The sequence below is a fragment of the Python bivittatus genome, unplaced genomic scaffold (genome assembly GCF_059951505.1).
Source record: "Python bivittatus isolate LINGU-HERP-01145 unplaced genomic scaffold, Pbiv_v1 ctg000330_np1212, whole genome shotgun sequence".
Taxonomy (NCBI): Eukaryota; Metazoa; Chordata; class Lepidosauria; order Squamata; family Pythonidae; genus Python; species Python bivittatus.
In genome coordinates this window covers 41,930,345-41,958,099 of record NW_028277058.1, presented here as the reverse complement: position 1 = coordinate 41,958,099, position 27,755 = coordinate 41,930,345, and the positions used below count along the sequence as shown (strand labels likewise).

Here is a 27,755-nt window from a genome sequence, read left to right as displayed (position 1 = left end):
GAAAGATTGCACATTCCTTAAATGATTGATTCCCAGCATGAAAAACTAAAGTGAACCACTTTTCTGTTTTAATTTTTTGCTGGTTCCAAAGAAGTATTTATACTCCAGCCTTGCCTTACCCTGGTGTCCTGTGGATGGATTAGATTTCAACTCATATAATTCCTTGTCAGCAAAGGCTGGCTAGGAATTATTAGAAGCACCAAATGGAGGAAAAATGAAACCTTTTTCTTTCCCAAGGGAGTAAATGCAAGCTGCCACTACAGGATCTTCTGCATTTCTGAGTGGAATTATGCAACTGGTACTTTGCATGACTCTCCATAATCCCATTGGTTTGAAGTGACTTTCCCCAGCTTTTCACTAGAATTTTGCCCAGTTCATGCATGAGTCAATGTTATGTTTGTCCCTGCCGCTGTAGGGGTATTTACTGATGGTGTAAGAGTAAAATTGTATTTTTAAAAGATCACTCCATCAGCTTAAGCAGTTGATGTACTCATGCTCATGAAGATATTCATGCAGGAATGAATATTGCTTAAACATTAGTATTGATGAAATAATAGGTGTTTTCACAACTATATAAATGTTGACAGTGATGGGGTTGAAGAGTCTACACTGTCATGAAAATTTCATCTCTGTCTCATTTCTTCTGTCCCAAATAGGCACAATACTTACATTGACAATATGCTATACAATTATATTGGTTTTACTCAGAAATCTCTTCTTCTTTTCTATGTCTCAGCCTGTAGATCTGCTCTGCGCTACTTAAATGATCTTCAGTATACATATTGAAAGCATAACTGCCAATGAATTGCATCAAATCCCATACAGGGAGCAACTCTTGAACAGGTAAGGACTGACCAGGATAGGCAGTCTAAAACGAGTGCAGTAAACATGGTAAGCAAGGTGTTATAGGTCACAAACATGCATGTATTTCTATTGTTAAATAAGCTTTTTAAAGTATTTTAATATCTTGAGTTTTCTAATACTGTGTAATTTCTGATAAAGCTTATTTTCCAACCAGAAAAATAGAATAACAATAAGGCTATGAAGTTCTATTTTAGGTTCTGATTTTATTTGTTGTGTATGCGTGTCTTGTATAGCTGCACTTAGGACAGATAGGCTGGATCTACAGTGTGCTTTTCAGGTTGAGCAAGTGAAGTATGTAGAGCTCTTCATATTTACTTTTATTTATTGCCTTCTGCTGTAAGGCTATTTGTAGTAGCTTTCCAGTTCCCTAAGATAGCATAAAATGTGCAGACTGCAACTTTATCCACTCCAGAATCCTGTCCAGTCCAGTGGTGCATGGACTTGGTCAGTCTATTTCTGGTTGGTTCCATGCGTATAGAGTTGCATACCTACTGACTGTCATGAATTTTCAGAGATCACCATGTTTTTCATGTGGTCCTGCAGCAAAAAGTTACACCAGAACAATCTTGGGCCGCAAACATCTGAAAGTTAGAAATTTCTATGAGTAGCTTCATGCCATTCTTCCCAGTCTCCTCTTGATTTGATTATTAGTTGTTGTTTTTCCTCTGCAGCTGGTTCTTTTTAGCATTCTCCTTTGATGTCTGTTTCATCAGTGGAAAGGTTGGTCTTCCTCATGTAAACATATTTTAACAGTCAGTTAAGGGCAAACTCATTTGATAATGTAAAAATGGTCAATTAACAACATTAGCCATATGTCTCCTATTTGCAATTTAGGGTTGGTGACATCTTAGGAGTTTATTGTTTGCTTAAGCAGTGGAAAGAGTAGAGAAGAGAAAGCTGTGAGTGAGTCTAACTAACTTTAGTAAATTTATGATGCATGCAATTTGAAGAACAAATTTAAAAATATTTTTTTCCGATGCTTTGTATATATATTCTGGGTAAGCAAGTGGGGAGAAGTATTTGCAACTGGTATCCTTGCTTACTTCTGAATAAGCATACAGGAAAATCAGTATTTGGATATGTGGCTTGGTTTGATCTATGTAAAGGCTGTCCCTTTGGTCTTGAGAGTCAGAACATATCCTGAGAAGAAGAAGAAGAAGAAGAAGAAGACGAAGAAGAAGAAGAAGAAGAAGAAGAAGAAGAAGAAGAAGAAGAAGAAGAAGAAGAAGAAGAAGAAGAAGAAGAAGAAGAAGAAGAAGAAGAAGAGTATGCAAAGCACATAGAAATGATTATATACTTGTTTCTGGTTTATTGGTAGATGGTTATTTGGTATTTGGTGTGTCCCATCCAGTTTCTACATCAGTATGCACAAACATCAGTTTTCTTTAATGTGTGCATTTTTAAATGGCAACTTTCTGTAGCTTATTTATTTTTATATATGATCACATTCCTAAGACCTTTTACAGAAAAAATGGAAAAGTGTACACTTTGATTACTACATCACATATAAAGTCAGAAAGAAGGTCCATTTGTAAAATGTCAGTATGGTAAAATCTGAGGACCAGAATCTACTCAGAAAAGAAGCATATTTCTATTAGCTACTTTAAAAAGACCTCAGATGGAAATCCAAGGAAAGAAACAATGAAGTTGGAATGGCAGCAACTCAGATTTCTTTCAGGAGTCATAATTTTCTTTGCAAATGAGGGACAGTCTCTTTTAATTGCCTGGCTCAGTGATTCATGTTCTTATGTATTCTGTGCAATATGACATCAAGGCACAAAACTCTAAAGTATGTAGTTATGTTATTATTATGTCAGTTCTCTTCACTGGGTCTAACATTCATAAGTTGGGTGAATCGTGCCTAGACTGTATAGTTTCAGACTGTGATTTTATTCACGTAAACTAAACCATAATGTAGCTTGTTTGGTTTTGGCTTAGTGAGCTGTGTAAACTCAGCCATTGTCATTGATAAACCATAGTTTATAGTCTAACTTGTTCTTCTGTTACCGTGAACATCAAGGTTACTTTATAGCTGCAACAAGGAACTTCACTTGCAAATCAAGAGTGGGCAACTACTATGCTGCTGCCGTAAGGTACCTTGCACATTTGAGGACAAAGAGATTTTGGGGTAACCTCAAATGGAACCATTAGAACAAACAACAGCTGTGTTGTGACTTAACTTTTGATATTAAAAAGTTCTGAAATAAACAAATGCTTGTTACAAGTGATGATGTTTTGGTCCATCCTTTTCCCAAAATGCTACCCTCCTGATAAGAAAAACTTTGATTTCCATAATTCCTTGCCAATATGCTAACACATCTTGAGGACACCAAGTTAGGATAGCTGTTTTCACTCTATTCAGTCTTTGTGCTTACATGTTAAGTTTACACCTGAGAAGAGGAATGGAGATCAGCATACTAATCTGTCTCTCCTTTATCATTTGTGGATAAATAGAGTACCTTCTTTACAATTAATAATGGCTTCCAATTAATTGGCAGTTATGATTAAGAAGATTCCTATGGAACTGAGGGACATCTGGCAAAAGTTCATGTTGTAAACAAGAGATTCATGTTTGCCTGAAGTACATTGTGTTGACTCATAGCCAGAGCAGTTTAGTAATTGTACTGTGACTATGTAAGTTCCAACTGTAGTTTTTAAACTGGATGATGTCATGTTTATTTCCTGTCCTGCACATGTGCCTAGAGATGGTTGGTGGGATTTTTAAGTTACCTGACACTGGAGTTGCTTTTCCTTGGCACAGGAAGTATTTCATTGCATTAAATCATGAGAATTATTAATGATTCACTACAAGAGGTGTTATATATTAGTAATGACTCCTCAGATTGTGGGTTTTCCAAAAATGAGTAGGTGTATTGGCATAATAATGGATAAAGTATATGGATTGGATAATGGCTGGTTTAAAACTCTTATCACACTGACCTCAGTTGGTGGTGCGTTTCATATTGGATAAATTGGCACACTTTTTAATTCACTAGTCAAATATTCTAAGTTGATCAGTTGGATGACTACCAGTTATTTAACTATGGTTAAATATTATTGCATATTGAAAGAAATCAAAGTGATCACTTTTCTTTGTGTTGTAGTACCTTTTTATTAACAAGAATAGAGTAAGGGTCATTTGGCTCAGAAAACAGAGTAAAACTTCTGTTAGCCTGACTCTAATAGTAGCTGCTGGATTCTGTATCCAAGGAGGACCCCCCCCCCCCTTGTACACTGGCTTTGTTGTTTGAAATTCCATGAAAAATGGAACTTCTTCAGTTATGGAGAGTTTAGACAACAAAATCTTGAGTGCTCTGGTAAGGAAGAGTATCTCAGTTTACAAGGAGTCCAGTGGTCCATAAGATGCTATCCTAAATTCTATGAGATTATAGCCTAAAAAAAGTATTGTTATTTTTTAACATTGGACATCAAATGCCCACTCCAGGTTTTATCTTTAGCTTTAGAATATGGACCTGTCTTATACAGTTGTTGTAAAAACTGATAAAATGATGTATGTAGAGAACTCTTTGAAGTATTAGCTAAATTCTAAGTGTTAAATTAAGTAACATTTGTCTTTTTAATTTTCAAGAGGACTGCATCTACCTCTAGCCAATTGTGATTACTCCATTCTGTGCTTGCTTACACAGGTTAGTATACAATTTTGACTAACGTTCAGTGATTTACTTATATTAGACCACATTTTCCATAATCATCAACAAGGCCAGTGGCCACACCTGGAAGTTACTAGGGTTGGGAGTGGCTGCAATAAGAATTAAACATATATGTGCAAGTATGGAGAATTGAATCATATAAATAGTTGTTGTTTTCAAATCACAGAATCTGGGATTATGAATAAAGGTTTCCAGGTTCCATGTCTAATTTTATTCCTTTTCATAAGGTCTCAGCACTATCCTGTACACTGTACAATTTAAGCCAGTTTTTACAAAATACAAAGACATTTAGTAATATTATTGCCTGATTCAATTTTAAATGACAATAAAATGGATAAGTTGTATGTAAGATGGGCAATACTAACATAACAGATTTATCCAAAGGCAAGATGACCCCAACCCCCAAAGGAAGCTTAGAGAAAAAAGCTCATCTGCCTCCCATATGCTCAGTGAATCTAGGAATATCTTTCCATTTTAAAAGTAAATTATTTGGAATAAACACTAGTCTTCTTTTCAAATAAATTCAGTATTAATGCTCTTCAGGGACAACAATTTTAAAGTCTCTCTTGTAGCTGTATCAAACAGATTTAAGTAAACCCTTTTTTAAAATTTTGTTTGGCAGGTTCTATAAGTGATCCAAAATGCCTTTCAGTGATGAGCAAAGCAGTGACTGTGATTCTTCAAGATCCTCGGAAAGTGCAATTTCTTCGTCTAGTGAGTCTGAATACTCAAGGCAGAGTTTTACCAGTGATTCTTCAAGCAAGCCCAGTTCCCCAGCCTGTAAGCAAAAAGCACATACTGGGATATGTTCCTTTGAATTGCCAAAAGGGTCTGTGATACTTAACTTTAAACTGGGTATGCAGATCCTCCTCCATTTTGAGGGGGACATTGGTGGACTATTGTCTTCTGGCCTAATTTGGGCCCTGGTAGGATTTTTGTTCAAGGAGGTCAATGCAGTGTCTCTGACACTTCTAGATTGGGTCCTCAAAACACCCAAATAAAATATTTCCCCAAATTGTGCAAAATTTCAGTGTTTTCCTATAGGAGTTGAGACTATCAGCATTTCAGAAGATTTCAGCTATCTTGCATGAAATCATACAAAGTCTTGTGGGTAGAAGAGACTGCCAGAATGTCATAATTTGTGCCATTGCGCAGCGGCATCTGAGATTATTGTTAACCTCTGGCCAAGATGGTCTGGATTCTAGCAGTTGCCCATGTGTTGATGCTGGGCATTAGTAAAGTGATCATAAAGAACTTCCCTGAAGAGCATGATTATCATTTATGAATTTAGCATGATTATCGTAAATTAATTATCATGATTAATTTATGATTATCATTAAAATGTCTTACCCTACCCATCTGCAGAGAAATGCCAACCATATCCTTGAATACATTTTGAAATTTTGCAGAAAAAGTATAAAATAGCAAAATTGTCCTCTACCTGAACTGAGTTGTCCTCTACCTGAACTGAGTGATCACCTTAGAACATGTCCAGAATATTCTGTAACATATAAGTGTACTGTAAATGCAGTTCAATGCAAAAACATTTCACTAAGATAATACTTATGCTTGAAAAACTCTACTTTAGATAGAACATGTATTTTCTCATTTTAATTCACCTCTGCTTAGCGTTTATTCATTTATTTTATTAATACATTTCTGTATTGGATTCCTATAATAAAATATCTTGCAATGGAATATGTGGGGGGAAATAATAAGTAAATTGTTATAAAAATAGAAGCAAATAGCATGTCAATAGATTGAAAACATTCAGTATCAAACAGATAGATTTACATATTTTAAAGGGATTGCATTAATTGGCTCCCATGGGCAAGCAATTTCAGATGTCCAGAGATCAGAGTTGGCCATTCCATTAGACAGAATGAGGCAACTCTGGATAAAGCTCTGTGTGCAGTGAAAAGCATCTTGGACCTCTGATGTTAATCTGCCTCCTTCAAGTAAAGTTATCATTCCTGTCTTATTTTTGCTGTTAAAATAAAACACAAATGCCAGTTTGATTAGTTTTTGTATAGAGGGTCAAGTAGAAAGGAGGAAGTCTCTGGGGCAGCACTCATTAACCAGGGCTTGCTGAATAAGGAACAGTTGGCTGATTTCATACATAAATCATGGTTTGAGCCACAGTAGGATGTTGATTGAACCCGCAGGCCAGAACAAAGTGCAATATGACTTAGTATGGTATGCGAACCCAGCTGCAGGATGGTGGGGAGACACAGTTAATGTGTCCTGAACTTTCTAAGCTAGTCTGTTGCCTCAGGAATAGACACTGCCATCCTGTTATAGGAACAGTGACAGGGGAACAGGGGCAGGGGCCATTTTTGAATCAGATAGATTTACATATTTTAAAGGGATTGCATTAATTGGCTCCCATGGGCAAGCAATTTCAGATAGCAAAATCTTCTCAGTAAATCCTGCATGGGAGCTGGCAAAAAAGTACATATTTTGTGAAAATTCTTAGTACTTAGACAAATTACTTAGACAAATTCTAAGTAAACCTCTTTTTTTAACCCTAAACGAACCTACTCAGAAATGTAAAGTATTTATCTGTTTTCACATCAAGTCAACGTGTCATGCATTTTATTTCTTGATTCCAGCAACAAGCCCTCCCAAAATGGTTACGTTTGATGAAATGATGGCAGCGGCAAGGAATTTGTCAAACCTGACTCTCGCTCATGAAATTGCTGTAAATGAGAATTTTCATTTGGAACGCATAGAGCACCCACAGAACAGGTAGGCTTGGGTTTTAGAAATGATGGGGGAAAGCCACTTTCGAAACAAATCAACAAGCATTCACAGATGGTTTCGGGGTCTTTTCAAATGTTCATCTTTTGGTGCAGAATGTGTACTCAACTAGTTAAGCGAGTGTGTTTTCAGTTTAAGCTTGTGATTCGTTCTAACAAGCCCGTTAAACTTACACATTGCTATTCAAAGGAGAACCTTGAGTGTACAGAGTTAATTCCTGTTAATACTGGCTAAGGTTATACATCTCACAAAGCTTTAATCATGGGTTCTGTAATAACTGTAATGGCCCATTTCACAAACAAATTTAGCCATGAACCTTGGTTTATAAATTACCATGGCTAGGATCTTTCTATTAATGAAATGATAAGTACTTTCCTCCAAGCAGGAACTTGATTTGAGTTATGTAACAGTTTTAACACTTTGCTTTCTTTGAATGCCTGTGCTGCCCTCTCTTCCCACCTCACTCCTGACAGCTTGCCTGGAAGGGTTAAACAAATTGTACATAAAGCATTCTGGGATCGCTTGGAAGAAGATTTGAATGAAGACCCTCCTGAGTATGAGCACGCAATCAAACTGTTTGAGGAAATTAAAGAGGTGAGTTTTTGCTCCTGCTCTCTCAAGCTAAGTTTGTTTCTGTCTTGTTGGTAGTGGCCACAGAGCAGGTTCGTTACAACGGGGTTCTGTAAATCCAAGTTGTAGATGTGAAGTGTGCAGCCTCTCAAGCTGTCCATAGCCTGACTACCCTTCAGACGCCTTGGCCACGATGACTGGGGGAGTGGAGAAGTTGAGGCTGAGCAGCTCTTGCCATCTATTTCCCTGGACTCTGATGTAGCATTGTTACATTCCAGATGGACGCAATAACTGCTCACCTTCTCCTGTCAGTGCTGAAAGCCAGTTAAAAAGTGGGGTGTGCGTGCGCATGGCAGGCTCTGCCTAAAACATTAGTATTTGCATGCAGAGTACTTAAACTGGACCTGAATGGGATACTGCTAATATGATTACAACTTTATTATAACATTACTGTTTTGTAGTTGTTAGGGATTTTTGGTGGGGGGAGGGTGCGCCTTTGAGTCATTTTTGATTCCTGGTGTCTGCCTAGACTAGCCCCTGCAGTTTTCCTGGCAAGGTTTCTGGGAAGTGGTTTGTCATTGCCTCCTTCCTAGGGCTGACAGAGAATGAAAGAGAGAGAGCCCAAGGTCTTCCAGTTTCTAGCCTGATGTCTTAACCACTACACCAAACTGGCTCCTCTAGTTGTTAGTAGTACTGAGATATATTAATTTTTCAGTATATTTTGCTCTTCGGAAAATTCAAAATTGCCTCCATGGTTTTCCCTGACTTTTTTGCCCCATGAGATAGATTAGGTTGAAAAAAAGCAAACTGAACCAAAATCACTTTGTTAGCTTTGTGGCCACTTAGTTTCTCCAACAAGACTCTCATGTGAGATAATCTAGATGTAAATCAGCATGTACCTGTTTTGCATCTAGGTATGGCATTTAAAGTACTTGAATTAAAAAGTTTATGAAGAGTGACCTCAGGTAGCAAGATGGGCAGGATTCATAATAGTTCTTGAAGAGGCAATTTTGGCATGTGCAATGTAAAGCCATAGTTGCTGAAATTCCTCCTAACTTATAACATTGATGGGTTCTCTCTGTGGTGTCTTTGACCATATGAAACACACATTGCTATTATGGGCCATTAACTACAGTTTAGTTGCCTTGTGGTTTTAATCTTGCAGATCCTTCTCTCTTTTTTAAACCCGGGGGCTAACAGGATGCGCAACCAAATTTGTGAAGTCCTCGACACAGACCTCATAAGGCAGCAGGCTGAGCACAATGCAGTTGATATCCAGGGTCTTGCAAACTATGTCATCAGCACCATGGGGAAGCTGTGTGCTCCTGTAAGGGATAATGATATCAACCAGTTAAAAGCCACTGGGAATATTGTAGCATTGTTGAGGTTGGTATGTGATTTGCTTTTTAACACTAAGTGGTGGTTAAACAAATGATCTGAATCAGTCTTCCCCAAACATGGCTTCCTCCAGGTGTCCTACATCATTTAGAATTCCCAGCTAGCATGGCTGTTGGAGTCCTCCCATCCCATCCTTTGTCTTTTATTGTTAAGGATAGTCAGACGTTAGTAATACCTACCACTGACTAAAGCATTGTTGACTGAGGAATTCTGGGAGTTGAAGTTCACTTATCTTAAAGTTGCTGAGGTTGAGAAACATTGGACTAAAACATTCCATGTACAATTGGCATCTTGAGTCTGATTTTAAACTGTAAATCTTTGGCCTTTTTTTTTTTTAGTTTTCTGCTTTTTCCCCATCTCCCACTTTTTGTAAAAGCAAGCATGCACCTCCATGCCACTTTGTCCCTCATAAAAGGAGCACCCTATCATATTTTCTTATGGTTCAACACAGCTTTCACTGTTGTTTTTTATTAATCCCAATGGATATATATTTATTCCAGCTTGGAGGCAATATGCTTTTTAATGCCAGTTGCTTAAAAGCACAAGGAGGGACTCTTGCACTACCCATTTTCCATAGACATTTGGTTAAGCCATTGTAGGAGTACGATAGATAGGACTACAATTTGATTTGGGTTATCATTTCTTGTGATCTTCGTGTTTGCAGTAGCTATAGGTTATATAAAGACATAACTACAGAAAGGTTGCAAAACAGCTCAAATTCTGCCCAGTAACTTTACAGTGTCATGCCTTATCTTTGAAGCACGGAGGCTGATGTAGTTTCTTGTGAAAAGTAAATTCTTGGGAAATTTATCATAAGGGTGTGCATCATGTTCACATTGTGAGAAAGGACGACTGATTAACAGAATGTAAATACAAGGTTTGAACATACAGCAAATTTGTCATTTCCTTATTCTTTCAGGCAAATATTCCATGTTCTGGACCTCATGACAATGGATATGGTTAATTTTACCATTCAGAGTCTTAGACCTCACCTTCAGCGCAACTTGGTAGATTATGAAAGAGCAAAATTCCAAGATATACTTGAAGAAACTCCAAGTAGGTTTTTTGTTTACATAAAAGGGAATAGTCAATGAAGTGGCAACAAAGGCAATTATATGAGATCTGAAGCAGTTGAGCAAAAAGCTGCAACAGGTTTCGGGTGTGGGGGAGTCTCCTTCTAAATCTTTTTGAGGATGTACTGTCAGTAAAACAACCTTGAGTTGCAAAAGTGCTTTGGCTGACATGTTTTACTGTCTGGAATGCTTACTCAGCTTTTAAAAAGACCCCTCAGATCTCTGCTTGATCTGCATACATCCTGTCCGATCAAAGCTATTAATGAAGGGGATTGTATTTTGAATGCAGGTTATGTTGACTGTAAGGAATGCTGTGCCCCATCATATTATTTTCCTGTGTCCCAGTGTATCATTAGGGGTGCCTGATGCTGCTTTTCTTCACCTTCTTTTGCATATAAAGCCTTCGTTAAAAGCATAGGAAGACAGAACACACATATGTTCTTAAGAAGCAATGGGAGACGCACAGACTCCATTTAAGAAGATTGATTATGAACTGGTTCATGTATCATGCTATGTCATGGTTTGTTATAGCTTATTAATTAAAGTATAATTGGCTGGATTGCATCATATTCATCACTATTATAGCACAAATGAAATTTTAGTTTGTAAATCCAGAAAGCAATCATTCTTCCATGACCTTTGTTTAGAAAATAACTGCTTGGATAGATGACTAGTGAATTAGGTAAGTAAATTTCAAATGTATCGTAAAAGGTTCTTGATTTGCTTAAGAGTGCAAATAAAGCAGGAGGCTTTGTCAGAAGTTTCTCAAGGGCACAATCTCTGTCCTTGCTTACAAGATTTTTTTTAAAAAATCTCCTTTTGTATATAAGATTGGCTTATAATGGCTGAAACTGTGTGTGTGTGTGTGTGTGTACATACACACACACACACACATACATGTTATTTTTGGCAGTTGCATATGAAAAGAGAGAAGAGAGACCTGATCCTCCTTCCAGACAAGGATCCTGCCTTCCCACACTATACTGCACTGTGATTATGTCATGTTTATGAGCAGAATTTGAGCTGGCAATGTATGCAACTTGAAATGGCCAGTTTCTTCTTCTACCATGGATGTTTCTACATTGTGTGCTCATGCGTGCTTATAATGTCTCTTTGTCATGTTGTAGGCTTAGTCAGTTTTTAAAAACTTTCTCTACTTTTCAACATTCACTTCTTTTATTTCCTTTTGGTGATTAGGTCCTTGAGTTATCCCCCTCCATAGCTTATTTATTCAACTGGGTACATGTCTTTGTAAAACAATCAGTACAGATCTGGTCTCTCTTATTACAAGAGTCACTTTATGTGAGATGGGAGACTATATAAATATGATTGAGTGATCAATCAATCAATCAATCAATCTCGCTTGTCTCAAAATGTTCAGATGCCCTGGACCTGACAACTGAATGGATAAGGGAATCAATACAAGATGAATTATCTTCCATTTCCTGTGAAATGTCGTCATCTCCTGGTGCTAATGGGATCTCTAAACCAAACCTGAGTCCTACTGTGGTGTTAACAAACAGCTACCTGAAACTGTTACAGTGGGATTACCAGAAACAAAAAATTCCAGAGGTAATTTGCTTCCTATCTCAGAATTTCTAAAACTTTTGTTCTACTTTTTCCTCTAGCAAACATAGTCGATAGCAATTTATATCTGGAGGTTGAGTCATGGCTTAACATTGATTTAACACAATAGAGTAATCAAAAAACAAACAAGTCATGTTATAGGTTAGCATGTTGTATGAATCTAGGCCAGTAGACTAGTTATTACCATCCATAGTGTCACAGGTAGGATTTTTTGAGAAGCAAACTTGCAACTACCTCATTCAAGCCCATTGGGGTTGACTCCCTTTTATCATGAGGTTTGATATCTTGAAAGCTACACATTTCATTGCATTATAACTTTATGCCTTGTATTTGATGTGATTAGTTACTAATGGAGCCCCTAACTCTGTGGTAAGCTACTTACTTTCTCTTGTAGAAATTAATGGGAACATCTAACTCTGCGGAACAGGCTGCATCTGATGTGATGACAGTCATAATTTCAATAGTTTTAGGAGACTGGACAAAGTCATGGCAGTTCAGGATATCTATAACTGCTAGCCTTAATGGCTGTTTAGTACCTCCCAGCTCTCAAAATTGTTCTATCTTAAATAGCAATTACTGGGGAGCAACAGCAGAAGAGAAGGAGTACCCTCTTATCCACACCTGAAAGCTTCCTGAATGAATCTGATTGGTTAATGTGTGCCATAGAAAGCTATTATAGATGAACCTTCGGCTTTAACCACTACTTATGTAGGTTCTGTTTGCTGTTAGAGATTTAAGAAAACAGCATTTAATTTAAATTTAAATATTTATACAGAAAGGGAATGTGGACATTTTGCATTTATATTACCAGCACTTTTGAATATAATGAAAATCTTGGTGGTAGTTACATTTCTCAGGAGACTTTTTTATTCTGAACCTGATGAAAAAGTTGAAGCTCTCCTAAAGACATATTTTGATGTTAAATATGGTCAGATGTTTGATGATTGCTCATAAATGTTACACTGCATCAATTGTTTCAGACACTAATGACAGATGAAGCTCGCCTTCAAGAGTTATCCAAGAAATTGAATCAGATGAAGACTGTAGCGTGTATTTCTCTCATAACAAGCAACATGGTACCTGCAGTTATTGAGGGTATTCCAGACTTTGTTGAGAAACAAAAAAGGATTTCTTTTGTTTTGCTTGAAGGAATGCATAAGGAGTAAGTAAATTCACCTGAATTACTGAATAATAATAATTTTTAAAAAGTCAAAAGCATTATGTGACAGCATTTTGTATTCTAACTTTTTTTCTTTTTAATCTCCTCCCACCTCTCTTTCAGGACTTTTGATTTAAAAGAAGCTCTCAACACAATAGGTATTCAGACATGTAGTGCAATGAATGAATCACTCACAGAGAGAGGCTTTCAACCATTAAATAAGGAGGTTCAAGCAAATTTGGTGGGTCAGCTCTGCAACATTGTTGAGGAAGACAATGCTGTCATCACCTTAATTGGTTAGTGATAAATTACTTAACTGACAGATTTTTTAATATGAAATGTATGCTTAAATATAGCTGTGACTCCTTCTGAGCATTTTCTTACAGACTTTATGAATTTATCTTTTTTTTTTTTAAGCCTCTGCTTGTTCCCATTGTGAAGATTGGGCCTATCTACTTCTTAGCCTTAATAGTACATTGTTGATTTTAGATTATTAGTTGCATGAAGAAATCTAGAAATCCTAGCTTAACTAAATGATTACCCTAGTTTTAGCCAGATTGTTGTTTGAAAGGAGCACAAGTTCAGGAGGGCAGCTGGCTCGGTCTCTCCTATTCAAAACCTGCATAGACCCTCTCACCAGCTTATAATAGTTTGTACAGAAGGCTCTTTCCATGCAATTGACTGTAGATACACCACAGTTGACTGGGTTCATTGCTCATGTTTTATCAATCACAGTGCTGAAGTTCGCTAAACAAATTACTCTAAACCAAGCAAACAACGTTATGACTTGTCATGATATGTGAATCTTGGCAGAGATAGCTGTAACTGGAGACATGGAGATTTTGCTAGACATTCAGAGCAGGCATTGGGAACCTATGGCTCTTAAAGTATTACTGAACTATAACTCTCAGTATTGTCCCCAGTGAACATGTTGGCTGGAGGTACAGGAAGTTCATTTCTGGAAGAATGTAATGGCAAATTACTTTCATGTTTTTAATGAGAAAATTATTTGGATGTCAATGTAATGTCGAAGAGATCAACAGATTTTACCTCTAGAATTGCAAATCCCAGTGCAGTAAGTGTATCTGCATATAAATGCCAGGCTTAAAATCTCTTTTACATGAACATTTTTGAAGGCTTCTTTACAAATAGAGATCAAATTGGAATCTAAAGTTTTAGAGAAAGTTGCAAACCAGTTGTGATCTGTTCAAATCAAAGTCATCCTAAAGCAACTGTAATCCCCTTCTCTCTTTCACATGGAGAGGCAGTGCTGGTAGGCATGAACGTTTAAGCCAGGGAAATGTGTGCCAGTTGCATCCTTACCTGATGCAGGAAGACTTAGCAACAGTAACTCATGCTCTTATCACCACCCGTATAGACTGCTGCAGGGTGCTTTACATGGGGTTACCCAGAAATTACAATTAGTCCAGAAAGTGGCACCCTGTGTCTTAATTGGTTTCCAGTGTTGGGTGCATATTACACCTGTGTTGCAGCCCCTGCACTGGTTACCACTTCAATTCTGTGTGCAATTTAATGTGCTGGGGTTTACCGATAACAGCCTTCAAGGCTTGGCACCTGGGTACCCACAGGACCACCTCCTCCAACCAGATTTGGCCCTTCCTGTGAGATCACATAGGGGTTCTTGTCCCACATTTCTGGAACGTCCAGGGAGTCGAAGCTAGAAGGAAGGCACTTTTATTTGTAACAGCACCAACACTGTGAGATCAGACTGGCCCCCTCCCTGATAGCTTTTAGGAAGTTATTAAAAATTGAATTTTCGAAGAATGTTTTAGTAACATCATCTGCACCTCTTGTTCTTTCCCCCCCCCTGCTTTGGGTTTTGTTTTTTGCAATTTTGATGGCATGTTTTAATTCTGTTGTTTTTACTGTGACATTGTAACCATCGAGGCTCACAAGGTTGCAGCGAGCTAAAATAATGGATGTTTTGAATGAATGAATGAATGAATGAATGAATGAGTAGGTGGACATGTCTGCATTGTAGACTTCCCTGAAGGAGAGAACCTTAATTGCGTAGATTTCCATTGCATTTTGCGGTCTACATGCCAAATCTTTTGTGGATTAGATGTGAACAGCTAATGCATGGGTATCCATCAGGGTGCCATTTGTATAGCCATACTGCCTTTTTTGATGTGTGGATGCATTGCAGTTAATCAACCTGTCAGCTGATCAGTTTTCATTCATAGTGAGAAGTTAATGCTGTCCTGAGTAATGCCAGGAAGTCTAATTGTGTGTTTTTTCCTTTACAGATAAACGAATTCATTTGTACATGAAAAGCTTGCTTGCTTCTCCTTGCTTTCAAAAATCTATGCCTACAGTTCCTGGAGGTCTTGGAGTGATTCAGAAAGAGATAGAGACTATTGGATCACAGTATGCCAGCATTGTTAACCTTAATAAACAGGTTTATGGACCATTCTATGCAAGTATCTTTCGAAAACTGCTGTTCAGTGAGACAGAAACAAACAAAGCAGAACTTCCGTCTTCTACCAACTGAAATACGTAGAGCTTCTTTTCCCTCCTTTTCACAGTATTTATACTGTGACTTGCATTCTTTTTTTGAATATGCACAGCTTGCAGTGATGACTGTTAATGGGAGACAGAGAGAAATGTGTCGATATTATACAGATTATATTCAAATAAATAAAAGTTCCCCCCAAATTAAAGCAGTTACTAAATTTTGAAAAAAGTAACTTTTGAAAAGATGAATTCTGTTTGTAACAATGACACATTGCACTTACTCACTGTAAATGTTTTTTCCTACACGAGTATTTCAGATGTGTATGATAAATGCCCACAGTAATATAAATCTTTTAAATGTTTAATATGCTTTTGCTAATGACTATGGTGCAATAATATAAAAATGTAAATTCAGATTTAATCTGAATTAAATGTTAGGGCATTGGCCCTCTGTCTTTACCCTAAATGGATTGCTCAAGAAAGGTGGGTCCCCCTCCCCGCTGCCCAGTTTCTCTTTTCTCACAAGCAAGATGGTGGAAAAGAGCACATGTCCAATTTATCCCAGGCTGTTTCCTGTTTTTAGCCCTTACTGCATGTAGTCTTCATAATAGTCCAGTGCCAGTTGCTTAGAATTTAGTACCCTTGGATTTCACCTGGAGGAGTAGTTCCTTTTTTTAAAAGGGAAGTCATATTTTAACTCAGTTGCTTAACAATGTGCCAAATTATATACAAGCTATATTTTTATCTTCTCAAATTTATTGAAGGGCTAAAATACATTGAGCATATAATCCTCACTTTACTACCAGAATGAATCAGAATTTGAAAATAGAAAGCTTCTTCTTTAAGAAGACAAATATATCGTATTAAGCAGCAAATACTGAAGTTATTAAGTGGAACAACTTTTGCAGATTTATGTCACTAAATAATCCCAGTTTATATTTTATTTGCTTTTTTATTAAAATAATTTGTCATAACTTTGAGCATAACATGCAGCCCTCTTACCATATGACTGATGCCTCTGAAGTGACTGTCATAAAGACTTTCAAGAAGGACCTTAATGTTTAAAAGAACTGTAGATACATAGGTAAATCTGTTTTTGTTCTCATAGAACTATGTACATCAGCCTTCATCAACCTGGTGATGGAAGATGCAAAGAATTCTGAGAGTTGGGATCCGTACAACATCAAGGAGATGTCAGATTGGGGAAGGCTGATATGAATTCATTTTGTAAAAAATCTCTTGAATATATATTGCTTGGCTATTTTAGGAGAGAGCAGTTTCCTTTTTCATATATGTGTCAATTCCATATGGAATTGAACAAAAGGATAACCTTTTGTGATAAATGCTTATTCAGCAATCCAGAGGTGCTTGCAACAGCCAACTTCAGCTTTACAAAGCAATTTTCTTAAACCGCATAGTTTTTTTCAGTGTCTTTTAGAAGGTCTTCCTTGTTCTGGTCTTCCTTTGCTCTTAATATTTTTTTTTAGTTCTCCAAGTAAAAGGAAAAATATTCCATCTTTCATTTTTCTAAATAAATTTTAGCTGGTTTGGGAAGAGAGAAAGTGAGATATGATTGTGGTAGCTATTGAACTATTATGTGTATGGCTAAAGGAAGTATGCATGGAGCCACAATATTTTTTGATACTAATGACTTGTATCAAGAAGTGAATACGTGAATACCCGATATGCGGTGAATAAAGTATGTCCCTCTGATGCTGTACTATGACTTCCAGCATCCTACATCCTTAGCTAAGGATGCTAAGAACTGTAGCTCAACAATTGGAGGACTACACTTTACTAACTCATGCCATATATTGAAAAATCAATTATCTAATTCTTAACCTTGAAATTTAAAAAGTGTAAAATATTTTGGACCTATACATGCCTTGATAAGGTTGTGAAGTTAACATCTATTAAAAAGAAATCTTAGTGTAATCATGTTATGGTGTATATATGTTCTGTTTTTAAGCACTCTACATTATGCAGGGAGATCAAGTGGGGAATGTATGTCTCCACAATATTTTAAATAACCTGGAGGATTAGATCCAGATCACATTCTTTTAACTTGGATACCACTGAGAACAATGGAACTAGTTAAGCAGAACAATTCCCATTTATTTCAGTGGGTACTAATTGGAATTAAGAGTATGAACAACCTATATTTATTGTACAATGTTCAAGCAGAAGATATTGTGTGATTTTTTATAAATGACTTGAAAAGGGCATTTTATATAGCATGGTATGTCCATTCAACAGTCTTTGAACATCTCACAACTAATGTTCATAACCTCTTTGATGTTCAGAATGCTCAGTTAAGTAAATTTGTTCCTCTTGCATGTTACTTACTGATATTATTGAAGTATATTTACTTCATTTGGCTAAAGTGAGATATTGTATGTAATTGGTTTGTTAAGTGGTTTTTGTCTTATATGTATTCATTAAATTTGGTTTGATTTTAAAAAATGTGTGGAGATTATCTCTCATTTTAAAGTACTAATACAAAAACATGAAGACAGAAGTACAGATGGTTGCTGGACCTACACTGATTCTTGGATGTTTTGAGTGGATAGTCCAATTAAGGGTAAAAGAGCGATCCTTAGTGGCAAGGGGGTGGGGGGAAATAGGGAAACAAGTGAAGTGGCAATAAAAGTATACTGTATCAGAGCCACTAAAATAGGGGGCACTGTTTCAGTCAGCACCTGGAACACACCAAGATGCATTGATGTTGCTACTCACATGGCAATTGGCATAATCAGTTTACATAAATATCCAGCATATTTCAGATTAGGCTACTTGCTTGTTTATGCAAAGCCCAGCTGCCATTTCAAACTCAACCTCTTTTTGTTGTTTTTTTGCTTGCTTGTTTTTGCTCACCTGATACCATCAGACAAACTCTGTCTGCATAATACACTCAACCAGATTAGTTAAAGACTTGGCTATGGAGGACACAAAGGGGGGCTTGGACTGCAGAGACTCAGATTCAATTAGTTATGGAAGCTTGGCAGGTGACTTGAGCCAGTCACTCTCAGTCAGACCTATTTCACAAAGTTGTCACTGAGGAGGGAATGGAGGATGGAGTACTATATAAGCTGTTTGTATAGAAATTATATTTACATATCTCTGCCAAAGGTATACTCTTAAAAGACTCTGCAAATATAAATGTATAAATGTATAATTAAGTGTAAACATAAAAAGATACTGCGGGTGCTCTAAAATTGGGGATTCTCTAATTCTCTGAAGTCTTGCAACCCCTTTAAAATGATGTCTGAATCTGACCACACTCCATCCATACACAACACTAATGATTTCAATGGGTTTAGAATGGGCCTATAAATAAATATGCCAGCTATTTTAATAGTTTCATTTTAATCTATATAGTAGTAAAAGAAATGTACAACTTTATGAAATGGATACAAAAGCAGAACTTTACCAATGAATGAACCTTACAGATACTCTAAAGATGATGGATTTGCTACTATATGCCATGCAGCAGAAATGCCACAGGTATAGGACGTCGTGCAACTCAATCCCTGGGTGCCTTTGGCTAATCATTCTCTCTTCAACCAGGCATATATTCATAATATATATTCACAGGGTTATACACCTTACAGGCACAATATAACTAGGCTTCAACAATCCAGGCAACCACCTGATAGCACATGGAAACACAGAAAATGCTTAACTCTCTGGTGGTAGTTCTCCAAATCTTTGCAGTTCAGACATGATCTAGTTGGTACACCTTACGCTTCTGAAGGAAGTCTATAGATAGGATATATATCAATGAAATAAAGCCTGTCACATGGAGCTGGCACATACATTTACACTCTAAAGTAGCGTTTCTCAAACTTGGCAACTTTAAAATGTATGGATTTCAACTCCCATGCTGGTTGGGGAATTCTGGGAGTTGAAGTTCACACATCTTAAAGTTGCCAAGTTTGAGAAACATTGCTCTAAAGGATGTTTTGTACAAAACACTGTTTCTAACGATTTTGACTTACCTGTTTAATTTATTAATTGCTTTACAATCCTATCCCAAAGAATAGTGGGCTGGGACGATTAAGATGCGGTAAATGGGCTCTGCTCTTGATGAGACAGTTTCACCCACGGAGCTTCAATTACACCCACGGAGCTTCAATTACACCCACGGACAGCAACAGGCATCTAATTCTGATCAAGCGCTTTCACTTTCTCACGACAGATGTGCTTTAGTAGCGCATTGAACGGAACCTCTTTTCAGCTCGCGAGTTGTGTAGGGGACATATTTCAACGATACACGCATGCGCTGTACACAGTAAACGCCGGGTCTGTAAGGGGCCGTTCGGCAGCATGGATGCGGCAGAATTGGGGGCTTTTACTCCCGAGCAAGCGGCGGCTCCGGTAAATACGGTGGAGGTGAGTGAAAGCAGCGGAACCAAAACAAAAAAGCGTTCGTGGAAACTTGAAGCTTTTTAAACCCGCTGAGAAAACAAAACAAAAGAGAGAGAGGGAGAGAGAGGGAGTAAATGTAGCTTCAGCGGCTTCTGATTAAACAGTTTTCTGACCCTCTTTTTACTGTTGGAGGATATAAGAGACACATTAGTCACTCTGCAAAGTGAAGCATAGAGTAGGTAGTTTACAGGGGGTTAGACCTCTTTCCTTCTCGGCATCTTGGTGATTAAAAGGGGAATCAGTCTTCAAACAAGCAGGGCTATCCTTGATAAAATTCTCAGCTTTCTAAGACAAGAAACCCAAGGATTGAATTGTCATCTATTTGGGTTGATTAGTAGATTTGCTACTATCAGTGTGCCTTCTCTATGATACTATATTCCTAAACCAGCAGATTTAATTCATCTCTGCTTTTGACCTTAAGTGTGGTTGCCAGCCAATACCTTTTGTCTCCCCTACTTTTCCTAGAGATCTTAGGTCAGAAGTTCTGGAAACTTGACTTTCCTAGACTTTGTTGGAGTTTGAGGAATCCCAGACAAAGCAGCTGTTGCTCCAGCCAGTATTGCTGTCTCATGTTTGATCAGAGCAGCTTTGTTTCACCACTGAAGAGTGATGCTCATAGGTACTTCAGTACCTTTAGGTGCCTATGCATCTCTCACACACATGCACTTTACCCATGGTCTTTCTTAACAAATTCCTCCCAAAATAAAAAACTTAAGTAGTATAGTTTGAAATTGATTACTAGCCACTTTTCAGAAACAGTTACCTTTGCTAATCCTGAGTGAATTAGGAAAACATGGGGCATTCATAGAAGCAATGAAGGAAGAAACTAATGGGAAAGTTCATTTGCCAAGGTAAGCCAACATTTCCAAGAATTCTGGTTTACTGGAATGAGTCAATATGTTGCTTAATCACATCTGCTTGTCTTTATGTTTCTGATCTTAGCTTATTAAGAGAAGTCAGAACTTCTGGTTTGCAGTTCATGGTATTTTTCGTGTTTTGTTTAGCCTTCCATTTGACAGCAGGAGCCATTTAGGAATAATCCAGAATTGGGCACCAACATGCTAGCTCATTCACAATAACCTCTAATTCTTAGAAATCATGAATTGTTATGTATGAACAAGATCTTCTTATATTTACATTGGTTTGAAGGCCATGATTTAACCACCTTGCTAAAATAGCATGGTTTGAAGACCACTACCCACCTTACTAAAGTTCTAGTTCAGCATTCTAAATCTGATCAAAATCTAAATGAGAGACCTGCTAGAAAGTCCAGTACTTCTTAAATTCTGTGGAATAAGAAATAAAAGTATAAATTAGCTAAGCTTGCAATCTTATGTACGTATGTATGTATGTTTTAATTATAAAACTGTTCATTTAAAAAATAAAAGTTACCTATTTTTCTTGCACATTTATTCCTCATCTTTTAACTCTTTTGATGTATTTTTGTTTTCAGGAAAAATGGAGGTTACTTCCAGCTTTTCTGAAGGTTAGTACAAAGTAGTTATATATAGTTGCTGGTTTTACTCAGTTATTCTCTACAATAATGGGAAAATATATTTAAGATAGCATATTCCTGGTGTGCATTTTGTTATTTCTTTATCTGGACTACTAATGTAACTACTAACTCCTTCTGTAATATTGTAACTTTTGTAATATTACATTTTTTTCCTTTTAATTTTATCCTCTTAGGTATATTTAGGAATTAAAATTAGAATGAGTTTATGTGGGCTGAAAGGTAGTATAATTAAAGCCAACAGGAGTAATGTAGCTTAGTTACTTGTGTTTTGTATTATTTGTCTGTATTATTAGCTTTATCTGTATTTTAAAATATCTACTGGTTCAGAAGGAAGATCCATTCTATCCTCTTTATTTCAAGGGTCAACTAGTTCATTACAAGCTGGGCCTGTAATAATGAGAGTAATAGTGTTCTCATGCTATTGTACCTCAGCAAATAGTGTTACTATAGGCCTGTTCTCCCTGATTCTGGAAGATACAATCCAAGTTTCTTTAAAAAAAATTTTTTTTATTATACATGTATGTTATCTTCATCTTTTATGTTTTAAATGTATACCAAGAAACCTGATACATGAAGCACCCTAATACACACACACACTTATAAATGATAGATCTAAACATCCATGCACATCTCATAATTTATGCTATGAAACTAATGTTCACACTGCCAGGATGGCTGAATTATTGTATGCAAAACCAAATTCATATTTTAAATAATTTAAGATATTATGGAAATCTTTCCAGTAAAACATCAAAGTATTGAAATTTAACCAGTCCAAAAGTTCTAGTTTATTTTTTTTTCTTCACTAAAGGGAATCCTCCTTTGTCGTTATTTTAGGTAAAAGGACTTGTAAAGCAACATATAGATTCATTCAATTATTTCATCAATGTAGAGGTAAGCTATTTTGTTTCATTGAATATTAAAGCCTATAGTATATAGCATACCCTGCAACGCTATGTAAACCTTAACTTCTTTCATTTCCAGATAAAGAAAATAACCAAAGCCAATGAAAAAATTACAAGTGATGCTGACCCAATGTGGTATTTAAAGTAAGCCTAAATTTTATTTTGGTTGTAACTTGAATAACTTGATTCAGCTTCCATGCAGGCTTTAGTTTAATCCATGAAAATCCACTGTGGGATCTTATACAAAGTGCTGCAGATGTGCAGAATAACATATGATATAATTGATTTAGCTAAGCTGGATTAAGTGGCAATATGGTTTTCCTCCAGATGATAGATTTAATAAAAAAAAATTCAGCTTTCTTTTTTCTTGCAGTGAAATATCATTTGTAGTATTTAGTCTGATTTTTCTAAATATTCATAATTGGTTTTAGTAAATGGAAATATAACATTAAACCTGAACTACATATTTAGCAGTTGGTTCATATTCTACTTGTAATTATGTTTTATTGGGTCTTACCTTGCAGATATCTCAATATCTATGTGGGTACTCCAGATGTTGAAGAAAGCTTCAATGTAACAAGACCTGTTTCTCCTCATGAGGTATCTGTTTCTATTCAGCACTTCACTTCTAATTTTTTTTGGGAACTAGTGAATTAGAGTTTGAATTTACAATAAGCTCTCAGTTAATAGACTAATGGGGGGGGGTAGTCTGTTAAAGTAGAATGAGAGTACCCATAATGTATGTAACAAATTTTTATGCATATAATGTTTGTGCAGATTTTTACCATTGCATCTGAAATCCACTAAACCAACTCTACTGTAATACTGTAGTTTACTGTAATAGTATGGCTTACTCTAATGCTATCTATATTGCTATAGATAAAATCCTAGCAATTAAAAAAATATGGTAGTCTCTGGGAGAAGCTTTGAAGGAGTGTTGAAGACTTCCACATATAGAATGTTTAATTTTTTTTTTCTTTTTAAGTGTCGCTTGAGAGATATGACTTACTCTGCCCCAATTACAGTGGACATTGAATATACTCGAGGCAGTCAAAGAATTATTCGTAATGCATTACCTGTTGGCAGGTAAGAAACTAATATTATCATTAGTTAACACATAACAGTTTGAAAATAGTTAGAAACTGTACTTGATAATGTGGATGGCCTTGATCTGAACAGGCACCAAGATTGCAATCAGCGCTTTTATGGACAAGTGCTATAAGACTGATCATTTTCACCTCAGTTTGAAGGGGAGGCACATGTTAGTCCAGCCCTTTGAATTTAATCTACCTTAACATTAGAACACTCAGGATAACCCTACCTGATGGAATTCCTTCTACCTGTGTTCAGATAGTAGCTTGAATGTGGCAAGGTATGCAATGGTAGGTAGGTCTCCCAGGAATAGAAATTCATGACTAAGGCAGTCTCTGTGCTTGAGCTATTCTTTGTGACTACCCCTAATCACAGAAACAGTTGTACTGAGCCAGGGTTTTTTTAGAAGTTGGTTACCTTGTAGATGGCAGATCCTTGGCAGCCTGACTTCTGGTAGAGGGATATCATGATTGCAGAAGTGTTTCAAGTTGAGAAAGGGAGACTAAATCATCTCCAGGAGGAAGGAGCTTGGAAGCCCAGCAAAAGTTCCATCTTTAGCAGTACGAATAGTCAGGGCACAGATTCACAGAAGAGTTTCTTTTTGGCAGGCTCAAGCATGCTAACCTTGTCTTGAAGCAACATGCATCATATGTTGCTAGTCAGAAGAAAATTACCACCTGTTAACATGGCTAGCAGGACAGAAAATTCTATTCTGTGACACCTTACTGAATCCATGGAAGGCAAGATAATTGACACACTCCTGTTTAGGGCAATCAGTGCCAGAATCTGGCCAGACTTAATAACATGTGTCCAGCAGTACATCCTTTCAAGCAAGAGGGTGTTCTCCAGGACAGGTCATATGGTTAAAATGAACTTCCCCTTGTTGGTCTTTCCCAACCTGCTACCTGAGAAGGACTAAGAGCGACACCCTCCCTGCCTCTTCCTTCAGATTGCTGGCAGTAGCCTGCTCACCAACCCAATATAGCCAGTAGTGATCAATGAGTGATGTCCCTTAGACACCAACTAACCTGAGTCATACTCCAAGCCAGTCACCGATTCATGTAAAAAGGTCATACTGAAATGATCTTTGGCTCACATCTCCTGAGAAATGCATAGTTTACGGAGGAGATCCTATATAGCTCACTAAGTTGTTTCTCTAGTTCCAGAAATAACCCTTGATTGACATTGGTTGGAAAATGACATGTAACTCACATGGATGTCTCTGCAGAAGCACTTGAGTTGCACACACTAAATGGAATCCCCAGTGCCTACCACATGTCTCCCTATTAGTTTCTACATAAGCCTAGTTGCAGTGGGATTCAGCCACCACTTATCCAAAGGTAGCCCACACACCTTCATGAACAGTGCTGTTGCTGAGCCCCAGGCAGCAACCCAAGTGGGTCTGATACAGTCCACTTGACTGAGGCTGCAGACCACACACAGAATTTGTAGTATTGTGGCTAGTACATTACAGTCTGAACACCAGATGAAGAGAGAAATGTCCACGGGCCTGGAAGTTAAGATACTTTTTAAAAAGAGTTTCTTTGCTATAAGGAAGTTAGATTTTGTATGGGTTGATTTGCATTAAAATATGTTAAATAAATAAATGTGGCATGCTGAAGAAAGCAGGCAAATGAAAGATGTGTGCATATTTCTCACACAAATTTTGGTGATACTGGGAGCTGTAGATTTATAAACTGCCAGTATGGGCCAATATATTGTCTGTTCAAAAAGACTTCTCTAAGCTGATTTTGGTGGACTCTTATACTATTGATGTGGACCTTATGCATTTTAAAAGTCCAAGAAGACTATCTTTGTTCTTTGGTCTTGTTAAGCTTCAAGGCATATTTAAAAACTAAAAAGACTTTATGTCAGTTTGGTTGCTGGTTTGCACATAGTGTGTTGACTGTTGTGTTTTGTTGATGAGCTGCTAGTGCATTTAAATGCTGATACTGTACTGGCAAAATACTAGCAATGAGTGATGGTCAACATCTTTCATTTTGCTTTTGTAATGCTAATGAATTCTATTCATGTAATTAAGCAGCAGCAGCACCAGTCCTTTCTTTTGCAGCCAACAGCCACCTTAATGCAATCAGGAAATCAGGCACAACAAAAACCAGCTTAGACCCTTATTTTTTGTTGAGTCTTATTCCTAGTAGGCAGGTGACAAAATCCCCATGTCCATCTGCTATGGGGGGTTGAAAGACAGTGATGACTGTTGACTGTGCAACCCAACTTACATATCTTGTGCATAGTACTTTTGGATCATGTGGTTTGGTTGCAGTAGTCTTTTAGAGGAATAACTCTCAAGCTGGAGATCATATTCCTGTCTGGTAGGCACTGGCATCAGTGGAGAGCAAAAACAAATAAAAACAAAATTTAAAAGCTTCACCGTGAGTAGAATCTCTGATCTGATTGGCCCTTTTGGATCTCAAGCTTGTGTGAATTGATGGGTAGGTAGTTAGATATAGAAATGCAATTAAAATCTTTCCTGCAAAGTTGGTTCTGTTAATATCAATTTATCATGTAACATTACTACAATTTAGTTTTATCTTCTTTAAAATGGTTACTCTTGATTTCCTTCACACCACCTGCATTTTCTTTCATATTTTCATTTCAGGAAATTAGGTTAGGTACTTATACAGCTGGGCGTGTGTAACAATAGATTTTTTAAATTCCATATGAAGACAGTTCTTTTTACTTTTTTTACTTTGTGCCTTTGGGATATTGGTGCCAGAGTTGCACATGCATAATTTGGTTTCTCTGTACCAAATGAATGAACCTTCTGAATTAGAAACTCAGGAATTAGGTTACAGGTAGTCCTGTTTAGCAAATGACTTGTTTAACGACCATTCACAGTTACGACAGTGATGAAGAAGTAACTTTGCAACTAATCCTTGCATTTATGATCTTTGAGGGTCTGTAAAGCAAAGGAAAGCTGAAGTAAGATCATAAGCACAGTCATGATTTCACTTAGCAACCGCTTCACTTAATGACTGAGTTGCCAGCCCCAATTGTGGTGACTAAACGAGGACTACCTGTAATTATATTGCCATTCTAAGATGATTGACATATTAAGCTATTTAACTCTAGCAAATAAGTAACCATTGCTGTCTCAGGAGACATAGTTGGAAGCTAAGTATCTGAACTGAATTGCAAAGATAGCATTTAAGATGAAGATACCAATTCCAAAAAGGATTTTATGCGTAAGAAAACTAACAATTTTTTTTTTAAATGCACAAATAATTATTTTTTGAACACGGAGAGTGGGAAGTGAGAAACACTTAGAATTGCTTAAGCCAACTTTGCCATGTGATGCCATGTTGGCACACGGCATGATTGTGGCAATGCTATGGAAACGCCTGTAACTATAAAGGAGCTCCAGCACTTACGCTAGCAAGTTAATTCAGGTTTTGTGATGTGGTAATTTTCTGTATCACTGATGCTGGGATTACAGCCAAACAGAAACCATGCTTGATCTTTGCTTATTTGGCTAAAGAAATTCCTGTATTTCAAATATTTGCCTATATTCACTGCATCGATGCATAATCAGTTTGAGTTTCTAATTAAAAATAGGTCATCTGTATATTTTGACCATTCTTTGTAAGCAGATGTGAAATATAGAAAGCTGCAAGGGTGGGATATGAAGAATATTTCCATGTACCAAATTTTCCAATCATTCATATCTCATTATTTGGTTTCCTGGTTATATATCTCTTAAGGCCTACTTGTTATAAGAACTAAATTTATAACAGTCCAAAAGGTCTTATAAACTGATTTGGCAGGTAAAAGATCAATAAAATTGCCTCTTTCTGCATTGTATGATTGGCTGCCCGCTAACATAAATAGTGTTAGCATAATCCTAGTCATAATCAGTCTGTCTATGATAGCACTTTGCCTTGTCAATGAAATAAAGGATTTCTCTGTTCAAATACAAATACAAAGGTATTGAGTATTATCTGAAACTACGAAAAAAGAGAGTGGCTGTCACAATTATTCACTGGCTTACTATTTTTCCAGTGGTATTTGGGTAACCTGTCTGAAAGACAGGTTGATAAACCATTAATCTGATACTATTTTTTTTTCCTTACAGGATGCCAATAATGTTGCGCAGTTCCAATTGTGTTCTCACTGGGAAGACTCCAGCAGAATTTGCAAAGCTTAATGAATGTCCTTTAGATCCAGGTTCCAAACTGGTTTTCTAACATTCTTTGCTGTTTTTGGTTATGCATTGATTCCTTTTAACATAGTACAGTG

At 36.9% G+C, this 27,755-nt stretch overlaps 2 protein-coding genes across 4 annotated transcripts in view; both read left to right on the top strand.

Moving 5' to 3' along the window:
* The first annotated feature begins 763 nt into the window (after positions 1-763).
* Positions 764-18,007, top strand: TCP11L2 (t-complex 11 like 2). 2 transcript variants are annotated; one of them, XM_025168041.2, is made up of 11 exons: positions 764-843; positions 4,454-4,511; positions 5,158-5,315; positions 7,148-7,283; positions 7,769-7,889; positions 9,031-9,251; positions 10,183-10,319; positions 11,718-11,908; positions 12,904-13,085; positions 13,206-13,378; positions 15,350-18,006. In XM_025168041.2, exons 3-11 carry the CDS (start codon positions 5,177-5,179, stop codon positions 15,592-15,594), a joined length of 1,545 nt encoding a protein of 514 aa, XP_025023809.2. In that variant the 5' UTR covers positions 764-843; positions 4,454-4,511; positions 5,158-5,176; the 3' UTR covers positions 15,595-18,006. The 2 variants fall into 2 exon arrangements, with proteins under 2 accessions (XP_025023809.2, XP_025023810.2); XM_025168042.2 differs by lacking the exons at positions 764-843; positions 4,454-4,511 and having other exon boundaries at positions 15,350-18,007.
* Positions 18,008-19,840: 1,833 nt separating this feature from the next.
* Positions 19,841-27,755, top strand: part of POLR3B (RNA polymerase III subunit B) — a 69,244-nt gene continuing 61,329 nt past the window's right edge. For both annotated transcript variants that reach the window (XM_007430384.4, XM_088141094.1), the window contains exons 1-7: positions 19,841-19,949; positions 21,439-21,471; positions 22,339-22,395; positions 22,486-22,550; positions 22,931-23,006; positions 23,392-23,492; positions 27,592-27,683. In XM_007430384.4, the coding sequence (XP_007430446.1) occupies positions 19,884-19,949; positions 21,439-21,471; positions 22,339-22,395; positions 22,486-22,550; positions 22,931-23,006; positions 23,392-23,492; positions 27,592-27,683 (490 nt within the window). In that variant the 5' untranslated portion in view covers positions 19,841-19,883. The remainder of the gene's footprint in view (positions 19,950-21,438; positions 21,472-22,338; positions 22,396-22,485; positions 22,551-22,930; positions 23,007-23,391; positions 23,493-27,591; positions 27,684-27,755) is intronic.

What these genes read in the sequence shown, in the direction of transcription:
- TCP11L2 (XM_025168042.2), top strand. Translation starts at nt 5,177, where the DNA reads ATGCCTTTCAGTGATGAGCAAAGCAGTGACTGTGATTCTTCAAGATCC. An exon ending in ATAGAGCACCCACAGAACAG is followed by an intron (nt 7,284 to 7,768) that starts GTAGGCTTGGGT and finishes CACTCCTGACAG; the next exon opens with CTTGCCTGGAAGGGTTAAAC. An exon ending in AATATTGTAGCATTGTTGAG is followed by an intron (nt 9,252 to 10,182) that starts GTTGGTATGTGA and finishes TTATTCTTTCAG; the next exon opens with GCAAATATTCCATGTTCTGG.